The sequence below is a fragment of the Cyprinus carpio genome, chromosome B3 (assembly GCF_018340385.1).
Source record: "Cyprinus carpio isolate SPL01 chromosome B3, ASM1834038v1, whole genome shotgun sequence".
Classification (NCBI taxonomy): Eukaryota; Metazoa; Chordata; class Actinopteri; order Cypriniformes; family Cyprinidae; genus Cyprinus; species Cyprinus carpio.
The window spans coordinates 11,935,613-11,955,015 of record NC_056599.1 but is presented as its reverse complement, the minus strand read 5'-3'; the positions used below and the strand labels follow the sequence as shown (position 1 = coordinate 11,955,015).

The following is a 19,403-nucleotide window of genomic DNA, read 5'->3' as shown; positions in this document are numbered from 1 at the left end:
GATTTCAGCCACAAAAAGCAACAGAAATAATGCAGTCAAATTTTATGCAAGTAAGAAATGCTCCTGGATTGTTGCTGGAACATTCCTATAAAAAATAAAAAAATCATAGCGCAAATCACGGTTTCCCTAAAAACCAGAGGCAAAAGGTTGATTGATAATAATGTTATTCAAGCCACACTGCCTAACCTTACATCTAACCTTAAACCAAACCCTAAAATCTGATCGGCTGATATCCCCATGTGGTTCTCCATGAGACGTTTCTGAGCATTTCTTCACCACAAACACTCACTCCCTCTGAGATCACACGAATCTCAGGCATTCTTGAGGAACGGGGAGTATGAAAGGTATTTTTAAAGAATGAGTATACTAAACCACAACTATTTTATAATAATATTCCAGTTATAAAATCAGTTTATTGTTATTTTTACTTCGAGATCATCATACACACTACTGACAGTGGAAATAACTCTTGTAGTAGTAGTATGTAATATCAGTGTAATATGTAGGAACATCTCAGGGACACAAAGCAATTCTGTTTTATATTTTTCTTTCCAAAAATACACAATACAGCAGCAGCAGCAGCCTCTGCTGTTTCTATTTCTCTGGAAAATGTCAGCGTTTATGGCAAGTTTGTTGATAGTTAACTTTAATTGTAAAACACAACTGGTCATGTGATCTCAACATGGCAGCCCCGTAAACACTTTTTCTGAAAAGCACGTAAAGAACGTCTGTTTTAATTAATGATCAATCAAAGAATATCTACGTATTCAGATAAAATTTTGCTTTTTGCGAGCAACATTTAAATAGCTATTATTTCATTATATTACAGCTGATGTTTTACCATGTTTCTTTTTAATGGACTCTTAACCTGATGATATACTGGGCAACTTTTTAAGCAATGTTGCTTAGGCACTTTCCCACTGGGAATGGGTAACACATTTCTATCTGGATACTTTAGATCGGTCGTGGGCCCTGTGTCTCACCTGGTTGCCCGTTGAAGGCAACATTGCTCAAAAAGTTGCCCCATGTATCCTCAGCCTTAAAGTTATTTTCAAAAATAAAAACACCACTAATCTATTCTATATAAATGACGGTGTGTCATTCCAATCCCATAAGATTTATGACATATGGATTTCTTAATCTCTTTATGAATTTACTGAAACATCAAAGGTTTGGTTGTGCAGATTTTCAGTGGAGGAACAGGAATCTCTCAGGTTTCATAAAAATATCTTCATTGTGTGAACAAAAGTCTCATGGGTTTGGAATGACATTCGTTTTTGTGCGAACTATCCATTTAAAAGCTTTTCATGCCACAGCTCAGGATAGTCTCTAATGGATTTGGCAATGTTTGTGTTCTTCAGTCACGATATAATTTTATAGATCGCCTCAGGTGGCAAGGAAATGGAGGACATGTAGGCCTAAGTGTACATAATTTTAAATACTTCCAAAGTTCTTCTCATTTCTTTAGATGCAAAACTTTTGTGGGCGAAATGGGAAATTACTTGCACAGCAGTGCACCTTATTTCAACTGAAGATCAATCAAAACAACTAAGAACCAACAACTTTGTTGTCACTGGCCCTTTAAGAGAGTGTCCCAGAATACTTTGCGTTTGCCAAAGATAAACAAACCCGGGCTACTGAAACTGAAGCTAAAGTGTGAATCGGCTGCTACTACTCCGTGTTCAATACACATCAACTAAATACAAGACACAAAGCACACGCTTTTAAGTGTTTTCTTCCTCAAGACTGCAGTTGCACTTGTTCAGAATAATCAGCACTTACAGGTACATGTAACGTTAGCATCTTGCTAAACATCGACCATGCATTCATGATATTCAGGCGACATAATACATTCATGATTTAGCATTTTAAACATATTGCACTGTGAATTATGTGCATAAACTGATAGAAAGTCCATATGAAACCGGTTATGGTTTGGCAAAAATATATAGCCGCCTAATATTCTGTAATATTTGTAATGACAACACGGAAAAGAAAGAAATCATTGTTACCTCAATCCGAGTCTGGCTGCGATCAGACTGATGGTGAACCTCTCAAGAGACTCGGTCAGTGTCAATCTGACACGAACCCTGTGCACGAGCATCTCAGCCCTTATTTCTCAACGGGAGAGTCTGTGAGACTGAGCCACAGCTTCTTCAGTCAGCCCTGCGCTGATCTGGCAAGGGCCTTTCTCGGCAAGGTAAGATCACTCGAAATGCAAATAAAAAGGTTACTGCTGAATTCAGAAATCAGGTGTAAAATTAACAAAAGCACATAACAAAATTACACAAACCCAAATTTTAATAAAAGTGAAAATATTAAACGGATAATTCAACCCCACCAAAAATAATAATAATTATAAATAAATAAAATGGTCATTAAACCGTTTAGGGTAGCCATTGACTTCCATAGAATGGTGAAATACTATACAAGTCAATGGCTACCGTCAACTGCTGTTGTTACAGCACTGGAATTATTAAAATATTGGTAATGAAAATATAAAGAAATTCATATAACAATTTGAGGGTGAGTAAATGACAGAATTTTTATTTATGGGTGAACTGTCTAATTTATGTACTAATACTAATAGTAAGTAATAGTCAAATAACACTTGTGTCAGGGGTGTAGCTGTCATTTTGGGGGACGTCTAAAGGGGAGTTTATCCCCCTAATATTCAGATTAGTGCCCAACAAACATAGTTTTATTTATTTATTTTTTCCTCAAGTGGCCGATACTTAAAGTTTTACCCTTATATTATAATTATAGTTGATATTCATTAAACAATTTTGCAGTGGTTTATAGAAGCACACATATGCAACAATAAAATGCTTTATTTTAAAATGGCATTTGAATTATGCACTAAACTGAGTTAAAGACTTTAAGATTTGTATTTGTGACTTGGGGATGCAGTTGAGACACAAATCACAATTTTCTTGGAAACAATTCCTGCATATTTTAACAAATGGTTAAAAATTGCATTATTTTCTATAAAGGATGTCTTTGAAGGAAAGGGTTAAGAGTTTAATCCAAAACCAGTCAAAAGTGTCTGCTGTCAAAAATGCCCAAAGCCTGTAAAATATTATAAATCATGAAGAAACACCCAGAAATGAGTAACACTCCCAAGCACATACTCACTGCTTGGCAATAAAGTCAGTGTGCAGAAGCCCAGTACTGACTTAATGGAAGAAAATGCTTCTTTGATGCCACAAAATTGTAGAAGCTAGTGTAGTAATGCTTATAAAATGTGCTAATGTGCTGCTTTTAGATATAAAGTTGTCAGTCACTTTGGCTTCGAGGCTCCCTATTTTGAGTGCAGACAGTATATCAGCCGTGCTACACTGATTTATTCAGCAGTGTGAACATGTGAAATGCAGCTTAACCCCATGGAACCGCTTGAATGGCGGAGTTAAACGCAGGAAGTCTTTGAATCCAGAGCACAGAATAGGACACAGTGAGGCCTACTTTGCATTTTAATGAGGTTTAAAATGGAAAGGAGGCTGCTGAAAACATTAAGGCTGTGCTGAAATACCCAAACATGTTCTCACTCCCGACTCATCACATATTGACGTTTGGTCAGGAGCCCTTGGCGTTACTTTTAGATGCACAGGGTACCCCTTTAACGTAATTTTTCAACGTGCAGGGTCCTCCGTTGCTTTACATAAGAAAGCTTTGGCGTCAATTTGCTGGCGCGAAAAGGTACTGGGCATTTTATCATCATGATTAAATTAAATATTGGGTAATAATATTGCCATTATTAAATATATGTTTGGATGTGATTTTTTTCAATGTAAACAGTCACAACAGTTTTATTTATACTACAGTATATTCACATTTATGAGCTCGTCCCCCTTGGTCCGTTCACCGCGGGGCCCCTTCAAGTGCGACCGCACCAGCTGCACCCCTCTAAGGACGGCCCTGCCTTGAGTGTCAAAAAGACAAATGCGACGCAAAAAAAAAATAAGCCCTGCTGCTGGCTAGTCCTAGAACTATGGGGTGCGAAAGCCCCTGTGACGAGCTGGAAGTGAGAAGGTGTTGCCAGACAATTAGCCACACTGTTACATGACAGTGCAGGGTTTCCTTTTCTTGTTCAGTTAACCAGCACAAAATATGCCCTTGTTTGTTTTCAGTTTACCAGTGTGTAAATAGAAAGGGTGTAATGAGAAGCATGAAAACCCATTATCATGTTTGAAGGGCATCCGGTTTTGACTCATAATAGGTTGTTTGGTGTGACCAAGCACTCATCCAGCGTGACAGTCTGCAGCAAGCCCGGAGAAGGTGACACTTGTGGCTTTCACACTCTGTTGAGCTCATTACACAAACACGGTTCACAGCGGCCTTGTGTTCGCTCAAGCTCCCTGCACGACTGGCTGTAGCATCTTTTAGCGCCTTTTAAGCAGCCGTTTAATGGTTAAGTGGACCAGATGAACCCACTTTGAATAAACAAAGACTTTAGAGCCAGGATGGGACCCATCTGCATTCTGTTCTGAACTGTCACATGATGCTATTTCCTCTTATGTTTTTTTTTTTTTTTTCCCCCATGTTTGTGCGAGTTGGTTAACTACATAAATTTGTTTTAGTGGAAGTTTTGCGAATATTATTACAAGTAAACAGGAAAAGAGTTTTGTTAAAATATTTTTGCTAAAATTATAATAAAAGTTGCTGCAGTTCATTTGAAAATAAATTAATGGTGATAGTAAAAACGTATAATGTTACAAAATATTTCTATTAGAAATAAATGCTCTTCTTTTAAATTTTCTATTCAACAAAGAATCCTGAAAAATGTATCAGGTTTTTCACAAAAATACTAAGCAGCACAATTGTTTCCAACATTAATAAGAAGAAATGTTTCTTGTTCAGCAAATCAGCATATTAGAATGATTTCTGAAGGATCATGTGACACTGAAGACTGGAGTAATAATGCTGAACATTCAGTTTTACTTCACAGGAATAAATTACATTTTAAAATTGAATAACATAGAAAACAGTTCTTTTTAATTGCAATAATATATCGTAAAATTACTGTTTTTACGATCAAATAAATCTTATCGACCCCAAACATTAGAACAGTAGTGTATGCAATTTTTTGCCTGATTTATCAACTGACAAAAACAATCATTAATCCAATAACCTAGAAAAACAGTAGCACATCTTTACTCCTTATTAACCACAGGATCTGAGATCTCATTAGTAAGCACCACTAGCTCCTAACATTTGTTGTCTAATGATTCTCAGCCAATATAATTTATCCATACATTTGCACCACCTGCTGGATGTAAGATGCCTGTACAGCCTCAGGGTGTGGGAAGTTTTGCAAAGAGTGTGACATCTGGTTTCTGTGTCAATTAGGTGTTGGTGAGGAAGCTAACTGATGGCACTGAGCTCAGAGGAAGGGTTGTGGAAACCGAAGCATATTTGGGTGGGGAGGACAAAGCATCCCACTCAGCAGGAGGAAAACGCACCGAGAGAAACACTGCCATGTTCATGAAGCCTGGGACCATCTACGTCTATCCCATCTACGGCATCTACCTCTGCATGAACGTCTCCAGCCAAGGTGAGGCTCCAAAAAACGCTGTAATTGACCACATGCACATATCAGGAATAGCGCTTCACAGGAGATGGAGCCGGAAGGCTGTAACCACAGATCCCTCACCGATAGTTACACAAGCAACAAGGGTTTTGTTTTGCTGCTGCTTTGCTTCTCATTATAGGTCAATTTGGCACATTACATAAACCTAGAGAAAGGTTGGAGCGAACGCACACAGACACAAGCCAACAGGAAGGAGACGGCATGGAGCCGCACTAACTACTATATGTGTGTGCAGGGGAGGGAGCGGCGGTGCTTTTGCGCTCGCTGGAGCCTCTGAGCGGTCAGGACGTCATGAGGGGCCTGCGAGCAGCCAAACGCAAGGCAGGAGCCAAAATCCTTAAAGAAAAAGAGCTCTGCAATGGCCCGTCCAAGCTTTGCCAAGCACTAGATATACAGCGCTGCTTCGACCGCAGGGATCTGGCCACTGATACTGAGGTGTGGCTGGAGAGGGACCCAGAACGAGAGACTGTTTTTGCTGGAGAGATGGTGTCAGCGCCCCGGATAGGAGTCGAGTCTCATGGCGAATGGGCAACCAAACCGCTTCGCTTCTACTTGAGAGGACACCCGTGTGTGAGCGTGCTAAACAGAGACGCAGAGCGCCAGATGCAATCCTCCACTGATCTTCATAACACTGAGATGGAAAGGACAGCCTGATGAAATGTTGTTTAGTCATGGAATCACTCTTTTAAAAGTTTGTATGCTCAAAAATGAATCATTTACTCACTATCATGTTGCTCTAAATGTGTGTGATTTTTTTTTTTTACTCTGTTGAACACCAAAGGATATGTTTAGCAGAATGTCCAAGCTGCTCTTATCCATATAATTCTAGTTAATGCTGACTAGGGACTGTCAAGGTTAAAAAAATAAATTAAAAAAAGGTGAAAAGCACTCTAAAAGTCATCTAAAAATGACTTGTTCTCTATATTCTCTGTAAGTCTTCTAACGCAACAAAAAATGGGAAGTTTAAGTCATCATTCACCAATAATCTTCTCATCTTTCCTCACAAAGCTTTCCTATTGAGAAGAATATAACCAATCTGCTACTGTGCTCGTTTTGTCCATTTTGGAGCTTGAAAACCCCTGGTGACTAATTATTTTCACTGTATTGTGAACAAAAAGAGCAGGACAATTACTGGAAGAAAGTCACACGGGTGGCATGTTACAAGAGTGGGTAAATAATTGTCATTTTTGAGTCAACTAACCTTTTGAGTTTGAGTCTTGTAACAGCATGTTTTTTTATTGCATATTCCTGTAATTCCTGGTGCTGTATTGATTTTACAGATGTTTGGAAAACCATTTGCACTTCAAGGTAATTGCAACCCCCTTTTCTCTTTCTCTGTTTCTCCACACTCAGTCTCAATGGCATGCGGTCTTATGGTCTGGAATTACCATCATGGCATGTGTTTTGGGTCTTGTTTGCTTGAGGAGATGATTTATGACATCAGGGAGCAATCTCCAAATAGGAGATGCTTGCTTAAGCGATCCATTTTATGCCTGTCAGTACAGCTATATACAATAGATTATGTGAGACTTACTTCATAATCCACTTATGAAACTCAGCAGGTTGTTAGCATTTTGCTTTAGCCACTGATGATAAGCAATCACGTCACACCATCATCAAACTCACAGTAAGCTGAATGATCCATTTAGTCTGGTGGAGTCTGGAACAGAGAGATGATGGGGTCCTCGTGGTTGGTTATCACTAAGACACTGCGAAACTTATCGAATAAAGTTTTCAGCTGCGAGCGACGCATGTTCTCATTGTACATGATCTCTTCCAGGTGATGATGGCCTCTGAAATAATGCAGCAGCCTAAAGAAAGACAACAAGATGCTAATTTACACACACCCAAATAATCTGTTCATAATCAGACCAAAGAGCCAGAGCGATCTGACTGAGCTCAATCCGAATGAAATTTTGATTATTAGGGATTATTGAAAAAAAAAATTAAACATGCAAACACTTGAATCTAACTATTTTCTCAATCAGATTCAAAAATACTTTGTGCATATGCACAGGGCTGTTACATGTATATTTTGATACATTATACATCTTATGAACGTGCCTATGTTAATTTAGGCATGTCTCTTTCATATATCTTTATTCTGTCTGTATGCCTCACATCTTAAAGGGATAGCTCACCCAAAAATGAAGATTCTGTAATTAATTACACACCCTCATCTCGCTCCAAACCCATAAGACCTTTGTTCATCTTCGGAACACAAATTAAGATATTTTTGATGAAATCCGTGAGCTTTCTGACCCTGCATGAATAAAGTTATTTTAGTTTTTTTATAGCTTCATAAAATTATGGTTTAACCGCTGATGTCACATGGACTATGTTTCTGGGCCTTGAATGTTTCAGTTGCGTTGTTGTCTATGCAAAGTCAGAGAGCTCTCAAATTTCATCAGAAATATCTTAATTTGTGCTCTGAAGATGAAGGAAGGTCTTACGGGTTTGGAACGACATGAGGGTGAGTAATTAATGACAGAATTTTCATTTTTGGGTGAACTACCCCTTTAAAAACTGGTCAGTAGATGAGACTGAATATTTACTAAATATCTGCTGAAAGCTGCAGTGAATTCATCCCGATTTACAAAAATTAGTGCATGTAAACCTACCCACTGTTCTGTACAAAACTAGGTTTGAGATTGTGAAAACTAGCTATAAATGACACTCCGTCACCTGGCAAACAAGCGCAGGTCCTCTGGGTTCTGTGCTGCTGGGACACGGAGGATGGTCTGCCGCTCATGTTCGGTCAGACTGGCCAGAAGCGTTTCTGTCATTCTTTTATTGAGAGGAGAGTCTCCTCCAGTCTGGAGCTCAGCGCTTGAGTTATCCATACTGGGACTCGTGAGGGTCATGTCATCGCTACTTGCTGCAGAGGTAATATGAGAGAAACTACTGAGACTTTATTTGATCACAAGAGTATCTTTTAAGTGCTAAGTTGGAGCTGAGTGGGTTACATACTAGGAGAGCCGAAACTGAGGGCGCTGGGTGTGCTCAGACTCCGGCCTGTAACACGTGTGACTAGGGGTGGCTCCTCCTCCCGAAGACCAGGCTCCTCCTCAATGGGTGGGACCAGCAGACAGACATACGTGTGGAGCTGAAACAGCAGCCGGTGCTGGAGCATCCAGACCACCATCTGAATGAGCTGGGCCTGCTCAGATAGTTACAGCATCGACAACCAGGGGTTAACTGACAATGCTCTTCAAACAAACCCTGACTGAGATAAAATCAAATCCAAATGAATAAACATCTTACTTTTCAGCAAATATTTGCTAACATCTCAAACACTACTCTAATGTCACCTTTGCACATCTTTTAACATTCACATATCATTGCTGCATTTCGCTGTCTAGTGGCAGTTGCACAGAGCTTTCAAACTGTTTGCAAAGCATCCATTACTCTGTTTATTCACCATGGTAAAACAGTGAATTTATGAATATATCCACACAAAACAAATGATCGCCAATATATATCTGAAGGAAAAAATGTAGGTTTTCTAGGACTATTCAATGCAAATAATTATAAAATGATTTTATTATTTATATAATTATTTATTTATAAATAATTATTTCTATTTTCTAATTTATATTATACAATTATATATATATATATATATATATATATATATATATATATATATATATATATATCATTTATGTAATTAATATATAATTTATATAATTATTTTTATTACTTAATATAATTTTCATACATAATTCTTCATAATGTTTTACAGAAATGTATAAAAACATGTTTAAGTGTACTTATTTACTTGTCTCATACTTTTGATTAGAATGGATTACATCTGGCCACATATTGTTAAGACGCAAAAATTAACGCTCAGATTGAATCTTTAATTCTGCATGCTCCTATGCACAACTTCAGAATTGCCCCTGTACTTCATTCCATTGGAAATGAATAACTTCTATCTGATGTTTGTCATAGATAGTGAAAAGATGGCCTTAGACTCTTACCTCATGCACAGGGGCATCCAGTGGATTCCTGAACTCAGACAGAGATACAGGAAGTGAGAACTTTGCTAACATGGAGGGCAGGTCATGACCTGGAAATTGGAGAGCAAACTGCTCAGCCAGAGGAGAGTACCTGGGGGAGGGAAACACAAAATTATGAATAATGTTTGCATGGAGACTTTTGAAGGGATTACAGTTTTTTTGTTAAATATTTTGAATATTTTATTGTCTGTACAACAAACAAATGCATGCAAATTTACAGGTTTAATTTTTTTTTTTTTTTAAAGAACATACTTACATGCAGATGTTTGCATGGGGAGACAGCATATACACGTTGTTCTCACAGAGAGGATAGATAATGATAGCTTTACCCCAGTATACCAAATGTGCAGCTATCTGGAAGACCTGCGGGAAGCAATGTAACATTTTGGATCAGTTATGTACAACCACTAGGCGGCCTGAGCAATCCTCCAAGGGGACTCGAGACAAAACGAGATTTAAAATAAGTGAAAACTAAAAAAAACTGTCCACTAGGTGGCAGTATAAGACTAATTACAACAAAATACAATGCTGTGACTAGTAGTATAACTTTTCATTTTACTCTCTAACCCTGTGGATGCCAGCTCTGCATAATTTTTTTGCCAAGAGTAAATCTCCACTCCTTTTTGTCAAACCAAATGCATCAATTTCAATGCATCAAACAAGGAGGAGGACAGGGCTGATAAAAGTGCAAGGCTGCATCTAGTCTTTGACCTGTAGGAGAGCCAGGTCAGCGTCTTGAGCCAGCTGCTGCAGGTTCTTGACGGCTGAGCAGGTTTTGATGAGCCGCACCAGAGCAGGAGAGCAGTCCAGAGGAAGCTGAGCTAGTAAGGCCTTCTCATTGTCCAGGAGCAGCAGTGCGTGATACGGCCTGCAGGGGGCACAGCATCACAACACTACTTGCAGTTCAAAGTACACTCTGGTCTTAGTAGCAAGTGCACTTGATCATGCAGAAAAGCAGGAGAGACTAAGGCTGTGTTCAGAATACCATATAACCTTACTGGTTACAATATCTTACTACTTACTTGCTGGAGTAAATAGTCTACAAACTGTGCACAAAGAATAAATGGATAACCTACTACTATTTTTGCCAAGACTGAGGAATTCTGCATCCCATAATTCAGTGTGATCAAACTGAAGAGCACTGGATGAAGCAAATTAGCCATTTCCTTTGTCCAAAAAATAACTGGATGCAACTTAATGAATTAAACGCAGCTTGATAAATAAACTGAATATAAGCTGTAACTCACCGAATGGCCTTTAGGCTGCGCTCAAGAGCTTCTGGTGGGATGTGTTTCCCTCCCACACGGTGAATTTTGTGTGGCAGGCAGAAACTGACCTCAAGCCAGTTATTAATGTGAAGCCGAACAACTCCAGTTGTGCAGAGGCTGAAAACAATACACAATATCATCATGACAAAAGTGACAAGAGCTGTTCTTTTAGTGCAGAATATGAACAAAAGCAAATAGCTGTTTGTCTGCTACATTTAGGTTCATGAGTTTCATGCTTAATGATTTAAGTTCAAGCATCAATAACAATCCTGAAACACAATCCTGGAATCCCTACAACATTACATGCTGCACGATTTAGCCCAAACAGGACATAAGGGAGTGCAATATTTTTGATAATATCATTGTTGTTTAAACTATGTGGAAGATGGAATTATCAAGAATGTCACACTATGCAAAAACGGACAAAAACATGACTTTCAAAACTGTTCTGATGCAACAGAACTGTTGAGCATATCTGAAAAAAAAAAAAAAAAAAAAACCAATGTGGTGTTTAATTCCTGAATGAATTAGCAATTTTGAACGATTCAATCATTGATTCATTCATAAATAGTTACTTTGTTCCTGAATGAATCAGCTGTTTGAATGAATTAGTTTAATGAATTAACCATTGACCATTTGAAACACCATTTATTATTTTAATATTCCAAATATTATTGTACAAAAATGAATCTCAAGATATTATTATTGCAACTGTAACTGCACTGTAAATGCATCTTAATGTGAATTTAATTTGCTTGGTAATTCTAATAGAATTGATTGATTCACTGTAAGAATTTAATATGAAAGATGATGCACACATCTAACAAGGTTAGGAAAAAAGTAAAGCTGCACCTGAAAATCATTTATGTGGCAAATATTGAGTATGAAAAAGTTCATTTTTGTTGCTGCTGTGAACTGAACGCCACACAGAATATGAAAAGCTAACCCAGCCAAGGTACAATCACAAAAGCAAAATATCATCTAATTATTGTTTTTGACAAAATCCCAGAAAATATGATTTTTTTTTTTTTTTTTGGTAAACATCACACAATCCTTCTAAACCATTACAGCCCTAACTAACCTATTCCCTACTGCTAATCATAAAGACCCCTAAAATCAAAATTGTTAAAGCCTCTAACCGCAGATGGCAGGAGTGCTTGGGTAAATGTTGTTCAATGTAAACCGACTCACCTGTCATAGACCTCTTTTAGGTCTCTTGCTAATTTACACTTGGGAAGGATTTGGCGAAACGGTGATTGTGGAGAGCCGTCTGCTATAATGACAGGTAAACAGCACGGTGAAAATGATGTAGCACCTTCAGTAACTGTATTTGCAGGACAAACACTAGAGATGTCTCACTCTCGGTCATGGTGGTGACCTCGTCCTGCACTGCCAGCATGAGCTTGGCCTCTCTGGTGAGGTACTGGCACCTGCGCTCCTCGTGCTGCAGGGCAATGGCAATGCGACGGGACAGGTTATGCATACAGTTGATGACCGAGGCGTCGGCATTGGCCTGTAGAAGGCAGAAAATCCAGATGGAAGATGGATATTGTTCAGTGTGGCACTCATTTATTGCTCTTAACTATTAATTCATTACACAACATTAAAAATGCAATGATTAATGCATTCACCTCTTCTATGATGACCATGTTTTTAATTTGTATATACATTCATTTTGATATTTCTGGGGGACATAAAGTAAAAAATGTCAAACTGTCCTGAAATCATAATAAAACAGACTATTTAAAAATATGAAACATTAGGAAGTTTAGCATATTATTATTATTTCTTAGAGATAAATAAATATAAATATATGAATGAATACAATTTAAAAATCTAACATAAGCTCATTGCTTACTGTACTATTTGTATTTCCTTTTCCTGGACACAGTTATTTGTCACTGACAATAAAATACAATGAAGTTATTTTTATTTTTGTTGTTTGTCTTGTTTGACTTCACAATGCCTGAAATTTTCTTTTCAGATATGGAGCCATTGTGCATGTGCAAAGCACCACAGTTACATGATTATTTATATATATATATATATATATATATATATATATATATATATATATATATATATATATATATATATATATATATATATATATATATATATATATATATATATATATATATATATATACATATATATACACACACACATAAAGAACTATTATAATCTGAAGTTTATATAAACAAATAAGAGTATAATCTTTTATAATCTTATTATAGAATTTATTGAACAGTCAAACATTGATATTTTGTAAGTATTTGATGAGTGGGTCATGGAAGTCATGCTACTTTTTGTCCATGTCTATTAATTTATTTCAAAATTAAAAATGCAGTAATTCATGACTTGAATACACCCCTTCTATGATAAACAATTTCTGTATTAAAACAAAAAAATATTGGTAACACTTTACTTGGAGCCTTTATGTTTAATGCATTATAACGGATTATTGTTATTATTAGTTTAATGCATTACTATTTTACATAATGTGTAGGGAGGATAAAATACAACCTAATATTTTATTGAAAATTTTCTTGAACCAAATGTGCACATATGGTAAATTTGCCGATTAATGGTGGGCACAGTGACAGAGGGAGAGTACTGAGAAAGGGAGTGTGCATGCTTGAGAACTGATAGGAGTGTGAGTTTGCATTTTCTGCAGCTGAAGCTTTGACTCAGGCCTCTGCCGTGTCGAGTCATGGTGGCACAGGGGTGGGTCTGATCGTGTGCAGTCTGATTGTGCAGAGAACAGAGTCCCGCCTCCCTGTCAGTCTCCCTGATAGACAGCACACTGGAGGCTTATCACAATCCCCACCCTTTCTGAGAAACCAAAACTAAACTCTTGACCTCAGACAGCTTCACAAACAGCTGATTCACTATACAGTGCTTCCACAAAGTATTTAGACAATAAGGTCAATATTATAATTGTATACATTTTATTACAATATGTGTCAAACCATGATCAAACCAAATGATGAAAGTCTTCAGATACTGTAGATTTTGCACCTTAATTTAGAACAAAGTACTATTGTTTTTATACTGCATTGCAAACTTGTATGTTTTGCTGAAAATGTGTGACTGTTTTTTTTTTTTTTTCGTTAAAATGAATTGCATTTGGTTAGATATTTTATATATTTAATGTCATGATTAATCACACATTTTAAGTTTAGCTTATTTTTGTTGGCCACTGTATCTCAAACAGTGATGTGGAAAATATTTCAACTTAAATTCATGATACTATATTAAATGACAAATGACAATGAAGTCAATTTATTCATTAAAATGCATATATTTTATTGCAATATATAAAAAAAATCATGACCAATCAAACAAACCATGAGCAAACTAACTGATGAAAGTCTACACTTTGCACCTTAATTTAGAACAAAATACTGTTGTTTTGTACAATATAACTTACTGTATAACAAACTTGTACATTTTGTAGGAAATTTGTGCTTGTGCTCTTTCTTTAAAATAACTTGGTTTGATATTTTCTATATCTAATGTAATGCCAGTCACACAGTTTTAAGTGTATCAGTGTTTTTGTCTTATTTTTTTTCGCTTGAATTCATTACAGTATATTAATGTATAAACTTTGCACATAGAAAAGTATTCATAGGTTTGTGTTCATTAAGAGTTTAAACAAATTTTTTTCTTACCCTTAATGCAAAAACGACGCTGAACAGGATCATGGTGGGCAGTTCTCTTTTGGGGGAGGGGTCAGTTTTGGAGACCTGGTGAAATAACATAATTAATAAATGGATTTAGATTAAGCTCATTTTATTATTAAGCATGTATTTCAAGGAGACACATGTAATGATGAGCAATGATAAATAATGCTTTGCTTTCTTTTAACTATGTATCGTAACAGTAAGTTAACTTAATGTTGCATAAAGAATATTGTAGTTCAGATTATAAAAAAGTACAGTCTTTTAAGAAACTACAAAGTATTTTTTACATTTGAAAAATAAATGTGAACTTTTGAGTGTGTGTATGTAGATTATACCTTCATTGTGCAGGTTAGTATAACTAATCATGATGCATTTTATGATGCAGCATACATAACAGACAAAGTGATCTTTTGATAATCTGAATCAATACTGAATTTACTTGTAGCTTGACTTTATTTATAATAAATCTTAGCTGTTAAATCATGTTAAATTTTCTGTTCCACAAATGCAAAGTGTTTGTTTGCAGGAGGAGCCCTTCTTTCTACAGTGGACTCCTCCTAATATATTTTCTCTCAAACAGAAGGTGGAGCTCTTAGCCCGTGTTCATGATAGTCACCGGTGCATTGGCAATATCATCATACCTCACACATAGTCTCCTGATGACTTAGACATAAATGGTTACCAAACTGCACAGTTCAAAATCACTTCCTTCACTCTCAGACTATGCAATATAATAACAGCAAGATAACATAAAGGTTTGTGGTCAGTATGTTTTTATTTATTTATTCTTTATTTTTTTGAAGAAATAATTAATACTTTTATTAGCAAGGATGTACTACATTGAGCAAAAGTGCCAGTAAAGACATTTATAATGTTACAAAACATTGTTTTTCAAATAAATTCTCTTTTTTAGTACTTTCTATTTTGGTTTCCACAACATCGATAATAATAAGATATGTTTTTTGATCATCATATTAGAATGATTTCTGAAAGATCATGTGACACTGAAGACTGGACTAATGATGGTGAAAATTCAGCTTTGCATCACAGGAATAAATTACATAAATTACATTTTAAAACATAATAAAATACAAAAGAGTCATTTTAAACTGTAGTATTATTCCACAACATCACTGTATTTTTTATCAAATAAATGCAGTTTTACAAAAACACTACAAAATCTTAGAGACCCCAAACTTTTGAATGATATCATATGTCTGTTGTCTTTTAACTGGCCTGACATCTTTCATAAAGAGATTTAGCTAGTCTCACCTGAGTAGTATGTGGAGGCTGCAATAAGGTTGGATGTCCGACGAAGCGCACGTTGTCTATTTTTAGTTCAAACTTCTTGCCGCACATATCAGATTTGGTGGCCAGGATGGTGGCAAGAATAATATCAGAAAACTTTTAAGGGAGAGAAATAAAAAAAAAGAATAAAGGACAGTGATCACAGAACAAGTGAAACTACAATCAGTGCATTAAAGTGGAGGGTCTGATTGGCTTTCAAGCACTACTCAGCACTGAGAATTACACACTCTAACCCATATTTCTAGAGGATTCACAAGGGAAAGATGATTGGACAAATGATTTGGTGATCTGGACTTTTTTCCTGATCTAAATACACCACTAACCTCTAAAATGTGAGAATGTTTGGTGACTGGATCAATCTGGCAGACAAGGCTTCTTAGAGAAAATTAAACCCCAAGAAGCCCCACGGTACAAAATCAGTGGTCTGAATTAAACATTTAATCGCTTTCAGTGGTGAAATTATTTTGTGAGGAAGAAAAATGAAAGGAAAACAGCTCTTTAAGTGTATTGAGTTTATGAATATTGTATTAATGCAGGCCCGCCACCTATACAGCTTTTGACTGAATGACATTTCTAGTTTGCAAGATTAACCCACGTGATTTATTATTATGGGATAATGTATTTCAAAGAATTTAACAAAATTATAACATTGCAACCTTTTTCAAATCTGTTACTGTGACCCAAGTTTGATAAATAACACACAATTACTTACAATTTCCCAGATTACATTTGCCATTGAATGCATACATATGTGATCTAAAAATATACATACATGCCAGACAAATTATCAGAGAGAAAGCGTGAACAAAGGTGGGGTGCTCTGGAGAAAGGAGAGGTGGTTCAGTCTTACCCTTCTACCAACTGTTCATCAGTTAGTGGAGTTTGTTCTCTGAAATGGGAATAGGGATAAAGAAAGAAAGAAAAAAAAAAGGAAAAATGCAGCAGACAAGTCGGCAGGATGCATGACACAAGGGTGACAAAAACAAACCAAATTTTAAGATTTAAGATTGGTCATCCAGGACAGCAAGTTTGTTTTCTTGTAACATATTTAAATGTGGCGCCAACAATAAATTGTGGCAACTTTTTTTTGCATTTTAAATTTTAGATTGTAATCTACTTTTAACTAAGTTCTCTTCTGGATCAGGCCATACATATATTGTTTCTTAAAGGTATAGTTCACCCAAAAATGAACATTTGCTGAAAATGCACTCACCCAGGACCATCCAAAATGTAGATGGTTTTTATAGGAATGGATTTGGAAAACATTAGCTGTACATCACTTGCACACCAATGGATCCTCTGCAGTGAATGGGTGCCGTCAGAATGAGAGTCCAAACAGCTGATAAAAACATCACAATAATCATCATGACTCCAGTCCATCAGTCAATGTCTTGTTTATTACAAACAGGCAGTTTTTCACTTCACAAATCCATCAAGGCATCTGTTTTGCACTGTTTTTGTTTGTAAATGTTTAATTTGTGCATATTTATCTCCTGATTCAAAAGAAAAGTTTTGTGTTGTTGTTTTTTTTTTTTTTACCGGAGAAAAAAATATGAATCACTGGTTTGGAAGCAACGGTTTAAAGTTAAAACACCTTAATGATGGATTTGCTTGTTACAAACACACAGCGTTTCACTTCACAAGACATTAATTGAGGGACTGGAATCTTGCAGATTTTTGTGATGTTTTTATCTGCTGTTTGGACTCTCATTCTGACGGCACCCATTCACTGCAGAGGATCCATTAGTGAGCGAGTGATGTAATGCTAAATGTTCTGATGAAGCATCAAACTCATCTTGGATGGCCTGAGGGTGAGCACATTTACATTTGTGGTTGAGCTATTCCTTTAAGTATTCACTAATGACCATGTATAGTATCCAGACAACAATCTAAAATCAAGCAACACAAAAACATATGGCACAAAGGACATAGAACTAATGGTGGCACAGGTGATCTCTTAACATGCCACCAGGGATTACTGCATGCAGAAAATGCTGAAGACAACAGAATGCAAAGAAAACACAACTCTAGTATCATTTACAACAACATGCATATTTCTAAAGGAACGTACAAATGCAAAATTAAACCCTTAATTCTTGTCTTTGCGTAATACCTTGAATCACCATCTTGGTCCTCTATAGAGTCACCTGAAGTATTCAAGACATACGGACTCCGCTGTTTTGCTTTGATGAAAGAAAACACACACCTTGAAAAGGACAATTCTTTGTGTATGTAGTGTAAAATGATATGACTGAGAGTGGAAATACAAAACAGTGTTTTTGCTATGTGTCATGGCAGTGTGACCGTGTCTGGTTGATACTCAAATGTGTGACCCTGGAGCACAAAAGCAGTCATAAGTAGCACATGTATATTTGTAGCAATACCTAACAATACATTGTATGGGTCAAAATGATCGATTTTTCTTTTATGCCGAAAATCATTAGGATATTAAGTAAAGATCTTGTTCCATGAAGATATATTTGTAAGTTTCCTACCCTAAACATATCAAAACTTAAATTTTGATGAGTAATATGCATTGCTAAGAACTTCATTTGGACAACTTTAACTGTGATTTTTTCAATATTTAGAATTTTTTTTTTTTGCACCCTCAGATTCCAGATATTTAAATAGTCGTATCTCAGCCAAATATTGTGGTATCCTAACGAACCATACTTCCATAGAAATCGTATTTCAAATGAGCCCTTACGACTGGTTTTGTAGTCCATGGTCGCATACACAGACGTATATATCAGCTAGTCTCCAGTACAGAGGCCAGAATTACATACAGAAGAACAGGAAGCAGGAACACTCACATGTTGCTGATGAAGTGTTTTCAGATACCCTCTGAAACGGGTATCGGAAGAGCAGTTTATTTCCTCTGCTGCCAGAGCTAACTAGTATAACACTTATGGGGCTTGTCTTTTCTCCATTTGGTTGCAGGCTGGATTCAGACTGTTTCCACATCTGCTTAGCATCTGCATTTATATCTACAGACCACTGCTTGTACATCCTGATGCGTTTTCTTAAATATATTATAAGTGTATATTTCTTAAGTGTGATCTCAAGCGAATTCAGTTTGCAGCTGGAGCTAAAAACGTGCAAAGTACTATTTACTTTACAGGTTTGGACAAGTGTGGACAACTAAAGTGTGGCACTGCATGATAATTTAAGCCCTAAGAGTATAAAACATCTGGTGCATTTGTTCAACGGCATCTCAAATAACATGGAAAAAAATATATAATAATTGAACTAAACGAATTAGTGAGATAATAGCAGCATTACAAATTGCTCATGACCTTCTCGCTATCCAAAAGCACAACATTAATGCAAACCAGATAACGTTAGTGGTATCAGTCACCTTCTGGCGCCATGTGAATATGTGCAACTAATCTAACAGTTAAGTTTAGCAATGAACGCTAAATAAGTGTTATACTTAACTGAAACATACAGAATTGCAGCAGATCAGTGTTTGGTGTTACACTACGTGCGCCGTAGAAATACAAATGTCTAGATGCAAGGGTTCCGCATGTCC

At 36.5% G+C, this 19,403-nt stretch overlaps 2 protein-coding genes and 1 long non-coding RNA gene across 8 annotated transcripts in view; 1 reads left to right on the top strand and 2 right to left on the bottom strand.

Annotated features, from left to right (window-relative positions):
* Positions 1 to 2,151, bottom strand: part of LOC109061309 — a 13,429-nt gene extending 11,278 nt beyond the window's left edge. Inside the window, exon 1 of the long non-coding RNA XR_006154168.1 lies at positions 2,013 to 2,151. This is a non-coding gene — a long non-coding RNA (uncharacterized LOC109061309). The remainder of the gene's footprint in view (positions 1 to 2,012) is intronic.
* LOC122136487 (DNA-3-methyladenine glycosylase-like) lies at positions 1,580 to 7,335 on the top strand. Its single transcript, XM_042719716.1, has 3 exons — positions 1,580 to 2,200; positions 5,347 to 5,551; positions 5,823 to 7,335. The coding sequence occupies exons 1-3, from the start codon at positions 1,979 to 1,981 to the stop codon at positions 6,239 to 6,241; spliced, it is 846 nt and encodes a 281-aa protein (XP_042575650.1). The 5' UTR covers positions 1,580 to 1,978; the 3' UTR covers positions 6,242 to 7,335.
* On the bottom strand, positions 4,971 to 19,403 carry nprl3 (NPR3-like, GATOR1 complex subunit). 6 transcript variants are annotated; one of them, XR_006154166.1, is made up of 15 exons: positions 18,685 to 19,401; positions 17,985 to 18,054; positions 16,722 to 16,760; positions 15,836 to 15,968; positions 14,552 to 14,626; positions 12,237 to 12,390; positions 12,069 to 12,150; positions 10,857 to 10,994; positions 10,321 to 10,477; positions 9,866 to 9,972; positions 9,571 to 9,700; positions 8,558 to 8,747; positions 8,273 to 8,465; positions 6,789 to 7,398; positions 4,971 to 6,218 (listed from the first exon to the last, which is right to left on the bottom strand). XR_006154166.1 is itself a non-coding variant. In XM_042719714.1 (15 exons), the coding sequence occupies exons 1-14, from the start codon at positions 18,878 to 18,880 to the stop codon at positions 7,233 to 7,235; spliced, it is 1,830 nt and encodes a 609-aa protein (XP_042575648.1). In that variant the 5' UTR covers positions 18,881 to 19,402; the 3' UTR covers positions 4,971 to 7,080; positions 7,214 to 7,232. The 6 variants fall into 6 exon arrangements, 4 of the variants coding, with proteins under 4 accessions (XP_042575648.1, XP_042575649.1, XP_042575647.1 ...); XR_006154167.1 differs by having other exon boundaries at positions 4,971 to 7,080; positions 7,122 to 7,398; XM_042719714.1 differs by having other exon boundaries at positions 4,971 to 7,080; positions 7,214 to 7,398; positions 18,685 to 19,402.